Genomic DNA, 18,590 nt, shown 5'->3' with positions numbered 1-18,590 from the left:
CCCTGCCTCATGGCAGTGGTACAGGAACCTCCACCTCCACTATCGTGCCGTGGGACTTCCTTTGCTCTGAGCAGCTGCTGAGCCCAGGGTGCGTGAAGCAGCGCGGAGGAATGCAGTCAAGCAGAAAACAGAGCCCAGAATAGGCAGCTGCGGTACTGAAACCACATCTGAGGGCAGAAAGTCAGAGGAAAAAGGTGTGACGTGGTGACACGCAGAATGGCTGGCTGGCTAATGAAGGCTGTCGCAGAGCTGGCTTTGTGCGTTCCTTTAGCTACAAGTCAAGAAAGAACTGGTTCCATACGGTCTCTATTACCAAGATCAATAAAAGACATGCAGGTGACTATTTTACAAGGTGGCAGAAGAAAATAAAGCTATAAAGAATACCACAACTGTGATTTAGTGGTGTGAAAGAAAGCTGTGTACCAGGCAATCTGCTGCCTGATCTAATGAGCTCATCAGAAGTTACCATGACATGGTTTAATGTTTTAGAAGACAAAGATCTTCAGAGTAGAAAAGGTTTTAGTTTAGCAGATAAACACATTGAAAATGTAAAAATCAATGGCTAGGAACTACCCAGATGAATTTTCATTGCAAAGACTCAGCTTACTGCAGGAGAAGGGAACAGGAACACCTGCTAACCAAGCGCCAGAACAGAGCTGGTTTATCTGGGCCTGACATTTCAGTGACAAACTGAACACTAACCAGACCCCGAGCACCTTGCCGTTCGTTACCACAGCAGTTTTAGAACAGCCTGGTGATATGAAATCAGCCACTTCACTCACCTTCTAAAAATCTTGGTGGTATTTCCATGAGGTACCTGAGCAGAGGTGGCAGATGAAGGAACGTATACCAACGGTGTGTTCCTGTCCAGGGCAGGACAGCCGTGTGCCTACAGCTGGCATTATACCTTAGGTATTCCCTCCAAGTGCAAGCTGCTTTAGCTGACGTGTATACCAAGTCTTGCTAAAGTAAGAAGAGCAGTGGTAAAGTTTACTGACCTTTCTTCACCAAGCATTTACAGTTCTTGAATTTGAATTCAAGACCCAGAGGAAATTGGTCTTGTCCTTAACTACGACCTTCGTGAAGTTGATGGTCTCTACAATACAGTACTTTTGTTCTAGGCACAGCTCACTCCAAACACGCAGCAGGATGATAAACGCTAGCCGAGCTGAGCGAGTCCTCCCACCCACACATCTCTGGGAACCACTGCCTGGGTGCTTCTCAAAAGCCTTGACCCCCAGCTGCCCTGATGGGAGGCTGCAGAAGCCACAAGCCCAGACACCACGATCGGTATATACCAGATGCTGAAATGCGGAGTTCTGGCTTGTCTGCTACAGTTCTGCAGACCCACAGCAGTGCTCGAAGCAGCCTGGGAGCTGAGTGCCTGTGCCCTCACCCCCCTCCAGTGGAAGGGTGCTGGTGTCTTAGGGCAGCACGCACGTTAAAGCTTTGGAACCAGATCTGAATCCAACACCGTTTAAAAGCACACCTCGAGTGCTTGCAGCTCAGACAAATCCAAACCGAGAATGTGTGGATTTCCAGACCGATTTATTTCTCTAAGTCAGGACCTCTGATAGCAGGAGTGATAGTTGTGATAAACCGACACTGAGAAGATTTAACAATTTCTTCATTTAATAAGTGATTTTCACTACATGGTATTGTACACTGTCATCTGTTCAAAAAAGATTATCAGTTTTTAAAAAACAAGATACCATGAGAGATTTGTATAAACTGGTGCTCAAGATCGATGCCTCTGGTTGGCTCCTCAAGCTATTTTCTAGGCTTCTTTGTAAAACAAAGTCTCTAGGCCAAAACGCACAAAACCATTCAGGCAGATCTTAGAACCATTTTCCTTAACTTCCAGCCTTCTGACCCTGGCTGCCACAGGACTGATGCAACTGTAAAAAGGTCCACTTGATAGAACATACAGAAACTGTACAAAATGTGTTTACTTTTGCCATGAACAGAACTAACAGCACAGCATTTCTACTTGCTATTTCAAGTCGAGACTTCCTTTTTATCTCCGAGAGGAAGGCATGAATGGAAGGCCCTGCCAGCTCAGGGTGGTGGGTTGTGTACGTACAGTTTTCTAAGCGAACTTTGGCTTCAGGAAAGAAACTTAAAATAATGGCTTTAGTTGAGATTTAAAAGTATACGGAGAGGGAGGTGTGTTTTCATTAAATATACATCATACCAGTGATGCTGGGAAGGTTGAAGGTTATTCCTAATGTTGACAGCAATAAAAACTAACGTGTACATGACAAGACATTAAAAGAAAAGCAATCCCTTTAAAACAAATTTCAACGTAAAAAAAGTTCACAGTGGTTTGTATAAACAGTATGTCATTTCCAACAGTAACAAATTTCTACTCTCACAGCACACTAGTGCCCTCTTTAGATCCTAAGAAAACAAGCATTTACACTACTCATTGTACAGATTCAGAAAGTCAGTTGTACAATTACCCATAATGACAGGATAAGATGCTGCGGAGTGTACAGCTGTAACACCAACGGAAGGAAAGTTTTAAAACCTTTTCTGGGAGGGAGAAAAATCTTCCATTTGCTGTTACAACCAGCAAATGCCATTCATCAAATCAAAAGGGAAACCACAAACACATTACCTATTTTGAGCAAGCTGAACAGTACACATTACAGTTTTAAAAATGGAGGTTATATACTATAATACAAGTCCGAACAAGGCAGTGCCACATTGACTATTTCTTTGCTTGTTTTGTGATCATACCCCTGGGAGGCGTTACAGGTCTGCTAGCATTAGGCTTCTTTTTCTCTGCAGGTTTCAAAATCTGAAAGAGATAATTCAAGTCATTAAGCAAATAATTTCGTTTTCCTACCCTCAAACAATCCATTCACTAGTGTAAGGCATGACACAGATCAGCTGGACAGGTCAGAAAGAAGCTAAGAAATAAATGAGTTTCCTGCTCAGAGCAGCTGATCTGAGAGCCCACGCCGACGGAAGCAGGAAAACAGACGATAACTTTGCTTGGATGATTTAATTCCAAGGTAAAACAGTTCATCTACTCACATCAGTAAGGGCTTATCACATTTTTAAAGACCTGAATGCAAACAGCTCTGTCTACATTTAATAGCTATGAAGAGCTGGTTGAAGCAAGCATTATGATTTTTAACAGTACAGTATAATTTGAGGAGCCCTAAAGTGACTGCACTAACTAGGAGATAAAGTTGCCAGATACAATACCTGAAAAGAGCACATTAAAGTTTCATCCACACTCATCATGGCACCTGCATTATCAAATTCTCCACAGTAATTTGGGGCAGAAAAGAGAGTTACCAACTGCCTTTTTGCAAAGAACTCATATCCATCTTCAACAACCTTTGGAGAGAAAAGCAGAAATTACACCGGGCAATTTCTTCCAGACGAGGTACAAAGCAGCTTTAATCGAACCAGGAGATCAAAAACTGGTTACAGCTAAGGAGCACCAGCTCCACACTTTTACCCCAAAACAGGAAGAACATCACAGGATCCGTTTTGGCAACAAGGTCCAGTAGTAACGAAACAGAATACTGTTCTAAGTATTCACTTATATTCACTAAGTATATTCACTTATATATTCACTAAGTTCAAGACAACCTCATTTAAGGTATCAGACCCACGGTTTACACGTATTAAACAAAAACATAGGAGGGCTTTTAAACAGTGGGACAAGCTGCCCAGAGATGGTGCAATCTTTCCTTGTGGATATTTAAAGCTTGGCTGGGCAATATCCTAAGTGATTTGGTCTTATATTAGTTTGCCCTGTGTTGAGTACATGTGTAAGACCAGATGACCACTTCAGGTCCCTTTCAACTTGACATATTCCTTGGTTTAGTGCACGAAATTAAAATACCTGATGGGCTCTGCATATGAGATCCAAATCATGTTTGTGGAGAAACTTAGCAACCACTTCAGCACCAAATGTGAAGGACACTCCTCTGTCATTTTCACCCCATCCTAAGACATCTTTGTCAGGGTCAGACCACAGGAGATCACAAAGAAGACCTTGATCAGGTACATCAGTGGGGCGCATAATTCGTCTTATCTGTTCCATTGACTGAAGGTCTGGTGACAAACCTGGTCAGAATTAAGACACGTGCAGCTCACATTTCAGTCCAGCTTTGCATTGTAAGATTGACACATTAACTGAAGACAAAAAAAATTGCATCCAAACAGATTCACCACCCCAGTTCTATGTAGTGCAATGTTAACTGATATTTTTTAATCCAGAATTTATTTTAGAGCTTGTATAAAAGACTTTTTAGAAGGTTTACTGGGAGCAAGATAAGCAAAGCCATTTCCCTGTTTGAGAGGATTACAATCTCAACAATTTGCAAGTGTCTGTTAAAAGAGCTATCTGTTAAAGGAGACATTAATACTAGAAACAACAGGACATGTTTATTTTAAAGATCAGGCCTAGTAAGATGAAATACAACATCACATAGATCTCATACCACTTTCTGCATACTAAATGCAGACAGTTGTGTCTGCAGTCACCACGCTGTCAGCCCAGTGACTCACAAAACTGACGTTGATTGAGCTCTCAACCCTACCTCATACATGAACTGAGGCAGAGGAAAATCCCTAAAGTTTCAAAGCTTTGGTAAAGAAGTCTTTGATAAAGAAGTGGAAGACAAAAAAATGTTTTTCAGCAAATGAAAAGCACCCAAGATAGACATGAAATTGCCAGTATTTATACCAGAGTATTGCATTTTCATAGAATATCAACTAAAGAACTTACCTCCATGACAGCAGAATATTTTCTCATCCACAATAGCTGCAATTGGTAAACAGTTAAAACAGTCTGTGAAAGTTTTCCACAGCTTAATATTATATCTTCTCTTACCTAGAAAAGATTTGGGGAGAAGAGAACAGTCAGTATACTTCTGTAAAACACCTGTCTACCATGGCTGCCTTGAACTAAGACTTGCAAGAAGTCAGCAATAAGGCCTAGACACATTTTATCTTCCCTGATACCCACTGATGTACTTTACTGCTGATAAGAAAGTTGCAAGGTCTTTATCCATGTGACAGATGCAGCTTTGAAATGGCTCTGAGGATAGCATGCATCTGTTCAAGAGAATGACATTCTACTCTTGGCAGCCAGACCCTCCACTCTCAACTCCCTTGGAGAATGTGATCCATTTCAGAAAATTGTGCCATTTGCTGTTTTCTTCAGGGATAGACAGCATTTCCTGGAAAGCAGATTTTCCTTAAATTTCTGCAAGTACTTTACTGCATGAAGTCTCTCTAGTCACAGAAACAGGACTGAAAAATGAAGCTGCTAGTTTCACTTTCCAAGCAACTCTCCCAACAGATACAAGCCATGAACATATTTGCGATATGTGACTAAGCCTGTGATTAATCTTTGAGGAGTCAAGTCAAATGCCGCACATCTTCGTTTCCTTGTTGAAAAAGGAGAATGAGACAGAGTACATTTTGTAAGGTACAAGCCAAGCATGTCCCACAACAGAACTTGGGAGGATGTTTCAGCACACAATCAACGTAATAGCTTAATCTCCTCCACGCTATCTGGTTTAGCTCACATCCTTTGAAACATACGAACATTACCCATCTACTTTACAGCAAAATTGCTTCTTATGATACGGTAAGGTCTACGTGTAGCTTCCATCACCAATCTTAATGCACTCTGCAGTGACGGAGGTAGGACATTAAGAGCACAGCAACGTTACGTTTGTTCAAAAGGAGCGCTTGTGATGCCAAATAAACACAAGCCTGTTTCTTCATTAGAAGGCTGATGCACTGGTTCAAGTGATGTTTACAGCTGAAACCACCTACTGAAAGAGCAAGTAGCTGGAATTTAATCCGATCGTGCATCATACTGAAGGCTTCACATATGCTCTGCTCCACTTATTAAACAGAAGAAAGGAAATAATGTTTTTGGCCAAAGCAGCAGGGCAAAATACTGCAGGACTGCATTCAGTCTCAGGTATTCCAGAGAAGGGCAAACATTTGCCTTTTTTAAACATTACAAAGTTACAGGAGTTAGTATGAAGTAGACTGCAAGCACTGTAACAATCACAATAAAGACCAGCGCAATCTGTTATAACAGGTGCACATCATCGTTACAGATGAAAGAAACATGCGAACTGTAAAGGAAAATTCTCATCTGACTAGACAACCTTAAGAACTTCACAAATGCGTACCAGTAAGAACTTACTCAACATGGTGGCCAGTAAATAAAAATATCCATTTGCATTCTGCTCTGTGAGGGTCAGACTATAATGAATGAAAACATTCCCCTTGCTAAAATAGGCCACAGGCCCAACTGAATTGTGCAGAGATAACTGCAAGCTAGGGAAGAGTGATCCAATACTGGAAAACTAGAAGACAAACACCTCCTACCCTGCTTTCCCAAGCCGAAAGATACTCCCATTCGTCCGTAATTACTTACATTCATCATAAAACCCATAAATTCTATTAATGCTGGCACATTCATGGTTCCCTCGGAGAAGGAAAAAATTCTCTGGATATTTAATTTTGTAGGCCAGTAGAAGACAGATCGTTTCTAAAGACTGCTTTCCTCTGTCAACATAATCACCGAGGAACAGGTAGTTGCTTTCTGGTGGAAAGCCTCCATATTCAAAGAGTCGAAGCAAGTCATAGTATTGCCCATGGATGTCACCTGCAAGGAGTATTCAGAAACAACACAAGTGACATTTCACAACAGTTCTTGATTAATTCTAGAGAAGCAGCAGAAAGAACTTGCAGTTAGAGATTGCCTGCAACATTCTTGAAGATCACATAGTTTTGTCTTACTGCATATCAAATTATCACTCAAAATTCTGACCTCTATTCATACAATGACTAAGTATGCACTAGAACTAAGTATCCATCTACTTAAAAATATTCCTACACATGGAAAACAAATCTAAGACTCTAAGAGGTCAGCTCTGTGCTCACACAACAATTTGGCATCCAGTTAATTCCTTTCCTTGACTCGTGGCTGTGACATTAGGGACCTTTACTTCATTTTCGATACCTTCAGTAGTGACACGGACTGAAAACCAGGGAATTTACTTTCCTCTGCACCATCTCTGGTATTTTCTTGCCACACCCACCCAGTAATTCAAATTCTAACAGCGAAGTTGTACCAAAATAAATTGGTATTTCTGCCTTTGGTTCAAATCACAGTTCTGTTTCTGGCATGCAGAACACAATCTTGCTTTTAGTCTACCACATGTTATAAATACTGAACAAACTACTTCAGTCTGAAGGAAATCCTCAGTGTTGGAGCAGGATTTATCGAGGGGTGTATTCTGACATTCTTCATTCTTTCAGCACAACTAGCCAGGCGCATTCATGCAAAATCAGCACCACCGCTAAGTGTGGTGAAACCAAACCAGGAAGTCATCTATCCAAAACACATCCCCACACCCTGACCAAGCACCAAATCACCGTACTTACCACATATTTTCAGTGGAGCTTCAAGTTCTAGTAGAATAGGCTGACTGAGAAAGATCTCTCTGGATTTCAAGCACAGTCCTCTAATTTCGTTCTCTTGAAGTTGGACATTTTTACCTGGTTTGGATCCTCTCACTGTTGGAAGAAGTTAGAAGTCAGTTATCCACGTCAACAGTATTCCTACTGTTACTTTAATAGCCTGACTTAATGCCACTAACACGGAATTAAACTATTACAGTTGTGCTATTAGGACTGAATAATATTTTAAAAGTATTCTGTTTGTGCTGAGCTGTTAAGATGTGCCATTTGATGTATCCTCCAAATGACTCTGAACTCTTAAAATAAGTTTGAAGTAAAGCAGGATAAGTGTACGTGGGAATGTCAGCCATATAAAGACGCTTGTCATCACCTCACCACCACCAACCAGAGGTTAAGCTAATTATATTGCCATGCTAAAGCAGTCAGGACACAGATTAGGCTGAAAAGCAAACAGCTTGAGCCCCAGAATTCATCAAAAAAAAAAAAATCCCTGTTCATCTAGGTGAGAAGTTCTCGGTTACAATGAACCTGAAGCTAGCACAGCATCTGCAGTCCCCGATCAGAAGGTGCCTCCACAAAGCAGGACCTGTCAAAGTCGAATGGCCCGGCACACCCTTAATGGCTGTTTTACAACCTAAATAGGACAGTCAGACAAATAACTGCGTTCCTAAAAACTGCCTCGAAATTACAGAGCACGCTGCAGAAATAATTAGTACTATGGAACAGTCATCAACATTTCAAGCCAGTACTTTACCTTTTTACTACTCTTTTTAACACCTTTTACCCCTCCCCAACAAGTTTCAGTTCCTCAGGAACAGCTGAATGCATTAAACATTTGACAACCAGAGGGAGAGGTGGGAACCTTCCAAATATACTTTATTCCATATGGACCAGGACTGCGACCGCATTTATTTTAGACGCTTCCTGTAAAATCCATCCTCAGGCTTTCCCACCTCTTAGCTATGCCAAATCGATGCTCATGGTGCCGATGAGGGTAAGAGGTGGTGAGGAATGACATGAGAGGAGTGAAGGTGAAGAAAAAGGGGGCTGGAACAGCGACAGAACCTCCTCTCCCACCAGTTATGCTTGCACAGCAGAACTGGGATCCCAAGTTAGAATGAGGACTCCAGAAGGAATTCAGAAGGCCCACATAACACCAGGCTCTTCTTTGTTGAGTACGTAAACAAAACGCAAAGCCTCATTACTATGACTCTTCTTGGGAACAATCTTTTAAATGCATTAAAACTGAAGCCACCAAATTGACTGATTTTATAACAAAGCACATCTAACGTCTAGCTTAAATCTCCCCTTGTTCTTTTTTTCAAGCCATAGCCCTTGTCCTATCACTACCTGCCCTTGTAAAAAGCCGCTCTCCAGGCTTCGTGTAGGTGCCCTTTACAGAGGGAGAAGAACTGTCTCAAACCTGCAAAGGATTTAATCGGGAAGGAAATCACTCCTGTATTTCAGGTTCTAGCTTTTTGTCTATTTTAACTGATGTGTTTCATAAATTGCTGAGACAGAGCCCGAAGAAATTCATCTTACTAAACCAAGTACCACGTTCTCTGTGTCCCTTCGCCACTCCTTGTCATTCCCCCATGAACGCAGTAAGAGACAAGCTGGTAAGAGATTTATCCCATCACAGACAACATTTTTTTCAATCCTTGTTTTCTTCTACTGCCTCCACTGCAACAATTCTCAATGTCTGGTTCCCTTCACATCCTGTCAAAGCTTGGACATGGAACAAGGACACCAGCTTGGCCCAAACAAGTTTCTACAGCCATCAGAAGAGTTCTCCCCCTGGTCTCCATTTATCAGACACGAACAACCCCTCAACCCCAATTTCTGTTGCCCTGAAATGCAGAGGTCATTTCTGTGGCAGCAATTCTGTTACTACAGCTGAACCGCACACACAGTCCCACAAAACACACAGCCTTTCTTCAAACAAGCTCCCAAAGCAAGCTGCAGTTCAAATGACAACCTGCAGTGACCCGGAGGTGTGTAGGTCAGGAGCCGCAGCTCTCACACCGGTATCTCTCGGGCAATACATGGCTGCGAGTAGCAGCAGCGAGTATCACTGCTCACCCCGGCATTAGTTCTGTGGTGACACGGAAATTACCGCGAAACTCCAAGTATTCCATTAAAATATTAGAAGTAATGAAGCACATAAATGGAAGTTAAATCTTTGTCACAGCAGTTTATCACGCTCGAGTCTTTCCAGCTCTGCAGTCATTTTTTCAGCCATCCGATAATTTTCCTCGCGCTCGCAAGCAATGAGCGAGTTACCGAACATGCCAAATATCCAGAAGCAGTAAAGAACAAATTTAGAGAAAAAAAGTCATCAGCTGGTTAAATTACAAAGATCATTTTCTCCTCTCTCAAATACCAGAATTAACTGTTTTTTTAAGAGGTACTATGCTTGTGTTTAACCTTCTCAGATTACAGAAATTCAACTTTCCGTGATTTGGTCTTGTTGGAAATTGCTAAAAATCAAACCCTGCATCTCACATCCATGAATTAAAAAGTATAAAAAGGTATACGGAATGGAAGCAATGCACTGAGTCACTCGAGCTCATGAATAAAGCATATGCATTCATTTCTGCTGAGGATTAAACGAGAATCTGAGAAGTGACTGCTTCAGGTTCAAGTTCCCTCGGTTGCTGATATATTTTCATTGAACCAGTATAATCTTCATGCAGTTTTAGTCATTTAGCTGTGGAAAACCTTGACATGATGAAATGATGCTTTGTTGCAGTTTACATAAACTCACTAGCACGGATGTCAGAAGGATGGCAGAAAAGCAGGAAAATTTGGTTCAGCTCCGTACCGCGCTGCCTGCCAGTGACATTTTGACCGCTTTTACCCAACATGGAACCAGCGCAGGAAAAACGCGCGTTCAATTTCTTCTAACATTGACCGATATCCTGAAAAGCTGGAAAAAAATATTTCTGGCTTCAGAAGAATCAAATATGCAGGAGTGCACGGTGGTTTGAGAAATCTGTATTTTTAGTACAAGGATTTTCTCATGCACAGTGAAAGAGCTGGCAAGGAAACGCAGGATACTCAGTCTGAATGAACGCTTAGGAGGTTTCTCTGAGTCTCCAAATGACTTAGTGCCGCTAAGAAGGGCAAAGATACTATGAAAAATGCGGTGTTTACAGTTTCTTTGCTTTGGACCAAAACAAGGCAAGTTGTAGAGATCAGACAGTACAATACTAATTGGCAGCTTGGTCAAAGTCAAAAGAGCAGCTTGATAGCACCGTACACGCACATTTGTTCTTCCAGCACATAAAAAATAACCTCTCAGGAATGACAGGCTGGAACTGACAGTGAAACAAGCGAAAGATTAATCAGTTGAAGGGAGAAGTCAGCCCATTTCAAATAATATTTTATTTATATCTTGTCTCAACGTACTGCTGTACTATTTCCAGACAGTAATATATTCCCTTCCTCCTTTAGGCAGAGCTGCTCTTGTTCTTAATCATTTTGAGAGCTTCAATTTCAACGTCCAGCCTGGGCAGTCTTCTAACAAGTAAAACCTTTTCCAGTGGGCAAGTATGAGAAGTTTGGGGAAAAAAGACTTCCATTGGCTGGAAGAGGCTAGAGAAGAGATCTCCCCCTGAGGCGTGGATGATCTCTGGAGAGGTACTCTTCCAAGTCACAATGACCGAGCTAGAAAATATCCCAGCTTCCTACAGCTATGCTCTGTAAAACCAGCGCAGGAAACCTTTAAGGGAGAGCACTCCATCTGTTGTCCAGTCAAAAGCGTAAAGCCTTTAGCCAGTATTGACAGAGCTTTTTGTTTTTCGAATACACTGAGCACGGGGCCAAGCCACAGCTCTGGGGCAATGACAACTGCGCGCTCTTATCTCTTCAGTGCGTGCTATTCCAGACCTTATTTCTGAGGGTTACAAGCTTCAACACAGATCCTTCGCAGCCTGTCCAAAACACAAATCGATAGGTTTCAACTATTAAAATTAAATGCTGTGCTTTTCCAAGACAAGGAGGAGAACTGCTAGAAAGCACCAACCCCAAAGGAGGACGTGAGCGCAGTGTGACGGCCGCCCAGCAGAGGGAGAAGTGTACAAGAACAAGAACTCACCGCCCCCGAGTCATTTCGGTGCAAGCAAAGGGCCAGGACAAAGCATAGCTGCAGCTGCCAGGGCTTCCAACACAGCTTGACACTCAGGGTAACTTTTATGCAGTTCTGTCTGAAGGACAGATGGGTCAGAACTGCGGGATCCAGAACGTACAGGCTGTACAGCACGCTCCATCTCTAGCATCTTCCAGCGTTCAGTCTGGTGCCATGCGATCCTTCCACAAAGGGAAAGGCTCTTACCAAAAGGAGTGTATTACCTGCTAGAGGGAGCAATCCTTCCAAAAGGATGTTCAGAAATAGAATATTCAACGTGGTAGAAATTTCAGTGATCCATGCTTCAGTATGACCTTGCAAACGCTGTCAGCTGAAGTGCTAGAATTGAGTTCTCGTACAGAAAATGTTTTAAAGAAAATAGTCCATCGGCAGCTTGGTTGGCTCCCAGCTTATTAAACAAGCCTCCCAATTTTACCGTATTTTACGTTAAGATGCCTGCAATCCTAAAGGAGTTTCCAAAAATACTGCAGGTTGTTTTTATCTTGTTTTTGGCAGTTCCCAATGACAGTTTCACATTCCATTTTACACCACAGACACAAAGGGAATAAATAACTTGGAAGTGGCTGATGTCAGAAAGGTTTTAGTTTACTTCAGGCAGCATCTACTTTGATCAGCTCATTTCAAATGCAAAATCAAAACCGAAAAGCAACTCCTCAGCTACCCTGAGCTACGCTAAGTAACACTGAGCTACTGCAGCGTACACGGTTTGAGGTCAATGAGTGCTACTTGTTTATTGGAAACCATCACAGCACCCCAACTCACCAGAAGTGAAATCTGACCAAGTTCCTGATTAACATTTGCAAGAATCACCTAAATGGAAAGCAATCCTCCAGATCCAATCGATGTTGTATTTAAGCACAAAGGAACAGAAGTCGGAGAGCTAATTTTAAGAAATATTTTTTCCTCTTTCCAGCAGTTTTATCTATACTCTTTGACTTAACTATTTTTGATAACTGGATGATCTTCTTTCACCATTTAATGCAAATTAGAGAGTATCTCCTCATCAGCCATACAACAAGCTTTACCAGGAATAGAAGTCTGTGGGTGTATAAACAGGGAAGTTTGAGGATTTAGAGTCTTTTCGCTGATTTTACTGCGCTAAACAGGATTTCAGCTTTCAAAAAGGCTATCACCATCCTGGCCTTGCATGGCTTTATCCGAAGAAGCCTCTCTTCATTACTTATTTTCCTTTAATAGCAATTGCAGAGGCTGGATACAGAAACGATTTTGAGAAACTTACTTCAACTTGGGCTCCACTAACATATGTTGACTTTTTTTACCCTGTTATTTGTTACCATGGTAAGGCTAGGACATTTAAGTCCTCTTTTCCAGAGACATTACTATGCGCTCCGTTTTCAAATCAGACCCTATTTACATTGAACACAAAAAGCTGCCAACACAGGAGGTGAAGGAAATGGATACGGGGCTCTAGTTATAGGAACATCACCTGACGTGACACAGAAAGGAAGCCATGCTCACACCTGGGAATCTCAGGATTTCTCCTCGCTGATCCTTTGCCTGGAGCTGAGCAGGAATTCTGCCACTTCCAGGGAGCCTTGCCATGACTATGCAGATGACACTGATTTTTCATCTTGCATCTCATCCAGCAGCAGGTTTGGTTTAGCAGATACAAAGCCCAGAACATGATATTATCGCCTAAAATATCGACTAGAAGAATAGCTTGTCCCTAAGTTTGCCCCTTCTTATTCCTCAGTAGAACTTAGTTCTGTAAATATTTGGGCTTTTACCTACTATCAGATACACTTCGGAAACAATTCAATACTCACTGCAGGATACTGTTATTCAGTATACTTTAAAAGCCTTATTCTTGAGAAAATTGTTGTTAGGAAAATTACTATAAAAGCAACAAAATCAGACAACACAACCTGTTCTCATGAAAATGTACAGCTCTCATTAGCAAAGAAGTCAAGCAAAACATAAGTTACAGGAAAAAAAATGGTACACTCAATGTTTTCATCAAACTGCTCCCCAAGGTGGAGAACAATGTTACTGAAAAATGGTTTTTGTGACATTTCAAAGCCAAATGGCTCTGCACTATAAACACTAGGAGCAAGAAATACTCTCCAAATATTTACTTAAGAACAAGAAGCCAAACATATACTTGTTGGCCTTTAAAGAATACTCCAATAATTTCAGCTAACTAGCCTGATGTGGGTTGGATTGCATCAACTCCTGGAAACAGTACGAATAACGTAATTTGATCAGAGCAATTACCTCAGTTGTCATAAAAGATGTCAAGACAGAAAGCAAGTAGAACTCAATACAAATACTTTACTGCATTAAGAACAAAGGGGAGAATAATTTATTATTTACCATTTAACCACTTCACCTAGGCCATTAGACTAGGTTCACTACTAGCACAGCTCACTTCATCTCCTATAACAGCGCAATGTTCAGGCTAGTATAAAACAGTTTATGAAATAAATTTGAAATAAATTAGTATGAGAATATTATTAAATTTATCTCCTTAATACCTTTTTTACCCCTTAAAAAGGAAGAAGGCATGAAGCCATATACCAGTTTATATCCTTTGCATTATATTAATCACCTAAAATTAACTGTTATTAAAAAATTAAGTATACATTCTAAATATATTTATAATAAAATACCAAATTGCTCTGAAAATTAAAACTTGCATAAAGATTTGGTCAACTCAGTTCGTTAATAAGCTGGTATTAAAGCAGACTGCGCTGTGCTGTAATGCTTGACTATGATTATAATCTGTGTGCAACCTTGCCTGAAAAGGTTATCACTTGAAACAACTCTGGTACAGACGCTTCAGGCTTCACATAACTAACACCCTGCAGTTGTTCGACCAGCACTGCCCTGAAAAAGAACGCCACATAATGCAGAAATGCATCTGAAATTTCTTTGCTTGTTCCAAATCGGATGAGAAACCTCACACACACTTCAGATTCTGCCCCAAGTTTAATACCACGCAGATCCGCACTTCAGAAGTTCAGTCTTGTCACCTACCTAGCTGCACCTTAATAATTCCAGGGAAAGGATGAGTCAAATTTTAAATCACCGGGGAATGCTGCCTGCACAGTAATTCACACAATTTATCACTCTATGCAAAACGCAGCGCTTGCAGAAACGCAGCATTGCAAAGCCTTTTCTGGGGAAAAAAAAAAGGAAAAAGACTACCACAAAGGTCACTCATCACTGTCTGAAACAGAAGTTTAAAATGGACATTTAATAAGCAATAAACAAAATACACACTAGCACAGGCTACTAACATAGGTAATCATTTTAAAAACTGGAAGACCATCATTGCCTCCAGAAATCTGAAATCCCAGCTGAAATGTCAATAAAAAAATTAATTTCAGCTCTGGCAGCTGATGCAACCTGAAGTAATAGCATCTTTAGCTACATGACCATCTCTTAAAAGATCTTGTCAGTAAGCCTTCCGAAGCCTGATTTACGAGCTCCCATCTCCTCCAGACGTGTAATACTGCTATAAGCCGGGTAAGACCATAACATATCATCATAGTACATCTTATTACTTTCTGAAACTTTAAGCAAGAATCATCATTCAAAATCACTTGGATTTCTTTCTCCGCTTACATCGTTCCATGTCTTTAATATTAGCAACTTACACTGAGAAAACCACATGAGTTGTACTAGATCTAATCAGCTATGAAATATATTAACTGCAGTAAAACTGAGCACATATAAATAAGGCACCAGACGTATGACATACAGGACCTGACACCTACCAAGTGTGCTACTGGAGTTTCAGGAAAATCCTGGTCTAAATTTATGAAGGGAAGCCTTTAAATAATTTAAGCCAGGGTAGTTTAAATTGGTAACAGGCAAAGCAAAACGGATCAGAGAAAAAGCCCTACTTACTTTTACTTATTCTAGCTCAGTAATCCCATAATACACCTATTGGATTTTTAATCCCAAGTAATTTCTGTGGTAGCACTTCTGTCCCTCTGCCTTTCCTTTTGCTATCCAGGCCATTACACCCAGCAAAATTTTGTAAGAAGGAAAAAGTATAACATAGTTGAAAGACATTTCCTCACTGCCTGCTTCAACAACATCTTAGATGACTTTGTGCCAAGTGGAAAACACGTTAAACCCCCCGTCAAGCTCTTCAAGTGCTGATGAGATGCCTGCCCCAACACACACGGAATTCGGCTGGATCAGGCTAGCTTCCTTCCCTAAAATCCTTCCTTCCTTGATGCCTTCAGAAAATGTGTTGCTAGCTACTTCCAAGACGGATCAGATGACAACTGCAGCCTGTGCTGACCCCTGCAACCAAAAGGAAGATGCTGAAGACAGCCCCTGGAACTTGTAGGTTTCCCTTTGATTTAGGAGCTCCCATGCAACGTTTTTCAACCCTAGGTGCCAAGAGCACAAGACAATAAGTCCCTCCACATAGTGCCTGCAACAGCATAACCAACCCTCAATTGACACCTAAGTAAGCTACCATATGTTACAAATTCAGAGCCGAATGGTTGTATTAATGCAGCAGCTAATCAATGCTAAAGCCACGCTGTCCTGAAGCCCGTGGAATTCCCCTCCCCACTCGCTGTAGCACTGCCTCCACAGACCCTTTAAACACCCCAGCTCCGACTTCCAGAGCCCCACGACTGCCCAGCAAAGCGCAGCCCCCACGTGCGTGCGTGCAAGCGGAAAAATAGGGCGGGGGGAAACCCAAAAACCCCAAAAGAAAGGCCAGGAGCATCCTGAAACGCTTCCCCACGACAATACGGAGCAACCCAGCGCAAGCTGCAGGGGGAGGCCGGCAGGACCCCGCGCTGCTCGGGGACCGGGGGCAGAGCAGCTCTGGGACCCGCGGGGACCCCCGGGAGGCCTCAGAGCCCCTCGCCCCCCAATTCTGGGCCTCCCCCAGTTTTGGGCCCTGAGCATCGCCCTCGGCCGTGGCCGAGGGGGGACCGACGGGGGGCCCCGCCGGAGGCCGCTGCCGGGCGGGCTCGGGGGCACGATGCTGGCTGCCCCCCACCTCCTGTCCCCTCTGCCGCCGCCGCCGCCCCTCACCCTCCAGCAGCCGTTGGATGATGCTGTCGATGTTGAGCTTGTCTATATCCGCCATCGCCTCGCAGCGGCCCGGCGGACCCCTCCCCGCCGCTCCCCTCCCTCCGCTCGCCGCTCGGCAGGGCCCGGCTCCTCCGCTCGCCCCGTGCCGATGGCCCCTGCCCGCTCCCCGTCTTCTTCCCTCCTCTCAGCTCCGAGCCCGCCGCCGCCGCCCCCCTCTCGGCCGCCGCGCTCGGCAGAGCCCCGGCACCCCACAAAATGGCCGCCGTCTCCTCAGCGGGCTCGGCCGGCGCACGGATACCGCGAGCGCGCGGCGGCTCACCGGAAGCCCTTTATAGGCCGGGCGGGAAGAGCGCGGCGGAGGCGGGGCGCGCGCTGCGGCTCCGAGCCCTCCCTCGGTGGATCCTTCCGCCGGCGGGCGGGGAAATAGTGCGGGGCTGCCGCCGGTTGCCGGGGCTGTGGGTGCAGCCGTGGCCGGCCCGGCCTCGGTTTGTTGGAACCGGGCCGTGGTGGGGAGCTGCAGGCTGTTCTGTGTGTCCCGGTGGAGGGAGGTTGGGGTGTGTCTCCTGTCAGGGCTGCTGCCTCATGGCACCACGTGCCTGTGACCCATGAGGGGTGCAGACTGGCCACCTCTTCAGCCCTAAAACAGGGTGAATGTCACCCAAAACACACCGGCAGCTGGCATCTCTCCCAGCGGGTGCATCAGCCAACATCTCTGTGTAACCTCAGACACACACCTCTCCCCATCCAACTCCAAAGGGCAATCACACAGCACTTGGACATCCGCAGGGAGCCTGGCCAGAGAAATTGGCACGCTCCTTCAAGAGCATCTGGCCATTTTATTTCACCTTTCTGTTATTATTTTGTCCTGAGTATAGCAAAGGTTTGGCTACAAGCAATTCAATGAGGCTCCTCTCATAAACTGGAATGCATCTGCAAGGGAGATGGGCTGGGCGGGCCTTTCCCCCTGTTCAGGTGGCGTCTCTGATGGACTATTGTTTAATTGCTTTATTTCCTCCAGCTTTAATTTGCAGGGACGGCTGCGTCAACCTCTTCTCCCCTCCCTGCGCCAATTGCTGCCACTGTGCATGCCGGGTGCCTCACGGTGACAGTTACACAACATCCATAACTGCTGGCTGCCGTGGCGGCGCCGGAGCAGAGTTCAGGTTCCCGAGGGCGATAACACGAAGGAGTCACCGTCTCAGCACACCTTAGGTCTGGTGGAAGGAAGGAGATAAGAGGACATATGGCCAGACACTATCCAAAACTCAAGAGTTTTGTGCGCTGCAAAACGAAGCTTCAAAACGCTCGACTTCCCCAAGCCAACGCTTATCGTAATGAGCACGCCCCGGCCGATACGATAATCTCAGTCACGCTGGTGTAAGCCCAAAGTAACCCCGCCAAAGACAATAGAGTTACTTCAGATTTACTTCAACGTGACAGCACTTGCAGATTTACATCTATTTTTGTGCTGCACCTTCCCGGAGAACGGCCTCCCAGCTCTTTTGCACCGAATGCTTTCTTTCTCTTGCAAATCCTTTCAAAGTTTGCAGAGCGAGTTCTGCTCTTGGATTTAACTGAATTATTCAAAAAGGAAAATTGGTCCTGAGTTTCCCGAGAAACCTTCCCGTCCTTATTTTCCTTGCTGGAAATGTCTTCGTCTTATCGCGTCCTTCAGCTGTTGCCCCTTCTCCCCTGGCTCCCCGCCAGGGATGAGTCCTGGACCAGAGCACCTTCTGTGGGCTGCTGAGTCCCCCTCACTCCTGTAAATGCTCTGGGGAACGGGGTGGAGGGGGAGAGCTCAGCACCTTCCAGAATGCCACCCAGGACATTTGCTCCCATCGGTATGGGAATTCACTGGATCATCGTACGTCAGAAAGGAAGGATCCAGCCCTTCAAACGAACCTGGCCGGGGCGAGGAAAGCATCTCACTTGATGA

The 18,590-nt window shown here is 43.9% G+C and overlaps 1 protein-coding gene across 1 annotated transcript; it reads right to left on the bottom strand.

Annotated features, from left to right (window-relative positions):
- Nucleotides 1-1,531: 1,531 nt before the first annotated feature.
- PPP1CC (protein phosphatase 1 catalytic subunit gamma) lies at nt 1,532-16,882 on the bottom strand. Its single transcript, XM_035340487.1, has 7 exons — nt 16,655-16,882; nt 7,441-7,572; nt 6,428-6,658; nt 4,754-4,858; nt 3,866-4,089; nt 3,217-3,351; nt 1,532-2,803 (listed from the first exon to the last, which is right to left on the bottom strand). The coding sequence occupies exons 1-7, from the start codon at nt 16,707-16,709 to the stop codon at nt 2,714-2,716; spliced, it is 972 nt and encodes a 323-aa protein (XP_035196378.1). The 5' UTR covers nt 16,710-16,882; the 3' UTR covers nt 1,532-2,713.
- Between the last annotated feature and the right edge of the window lie 1,708 nt (nt 16,883-18,590).

The sequence above is a fragment of the Oxyura jamaicensis genome, chromosome 15 (genome assembly GCF_011077185.1).
Source record: "Oxyura jamaicensis isolate SHBP4307 breed ruddy duck chromosome 15, BPBGC_Ojam_1.0, whole genome shotgun sequence".
In the NCBI taxonomy this organism is placed as follows: Eukaryota; Metazoa; Chordata; class Aves; order Anseriformes; family Anatidae; genus Oxyura; species Oxyura jamaicensis.
The sequence above is the reverse complement of the archived record's forward strand: the minus strand, read 5'-3'. Positions and strand labels throughout refer to the sequence as shown.

Bases quoted from the DNA above. Each gene is read 5' to 3' on its own strand.
- PPP1CC (XM_035340487.1), bottom strand. From the start codon at position 16,709: ATGGCGGATATAGACAAGCTCAACATCGACAGCATCATCCAACGGCTG. The intron at 6,659-7,440 runs GTAAGTACGGTG...TACTCCTTGCAG, and splicing joins AGCTCCACTGAAAATATGTG to GTGACATCCATGGGCAATAC. The intron at 4,090-4,753 runs GTAAGTTCTTTA...AATTCTGACCAG, and splicing joins AATATTCTGCTGTCATGGAG to GTTTGTCACCAGACCTTCAG.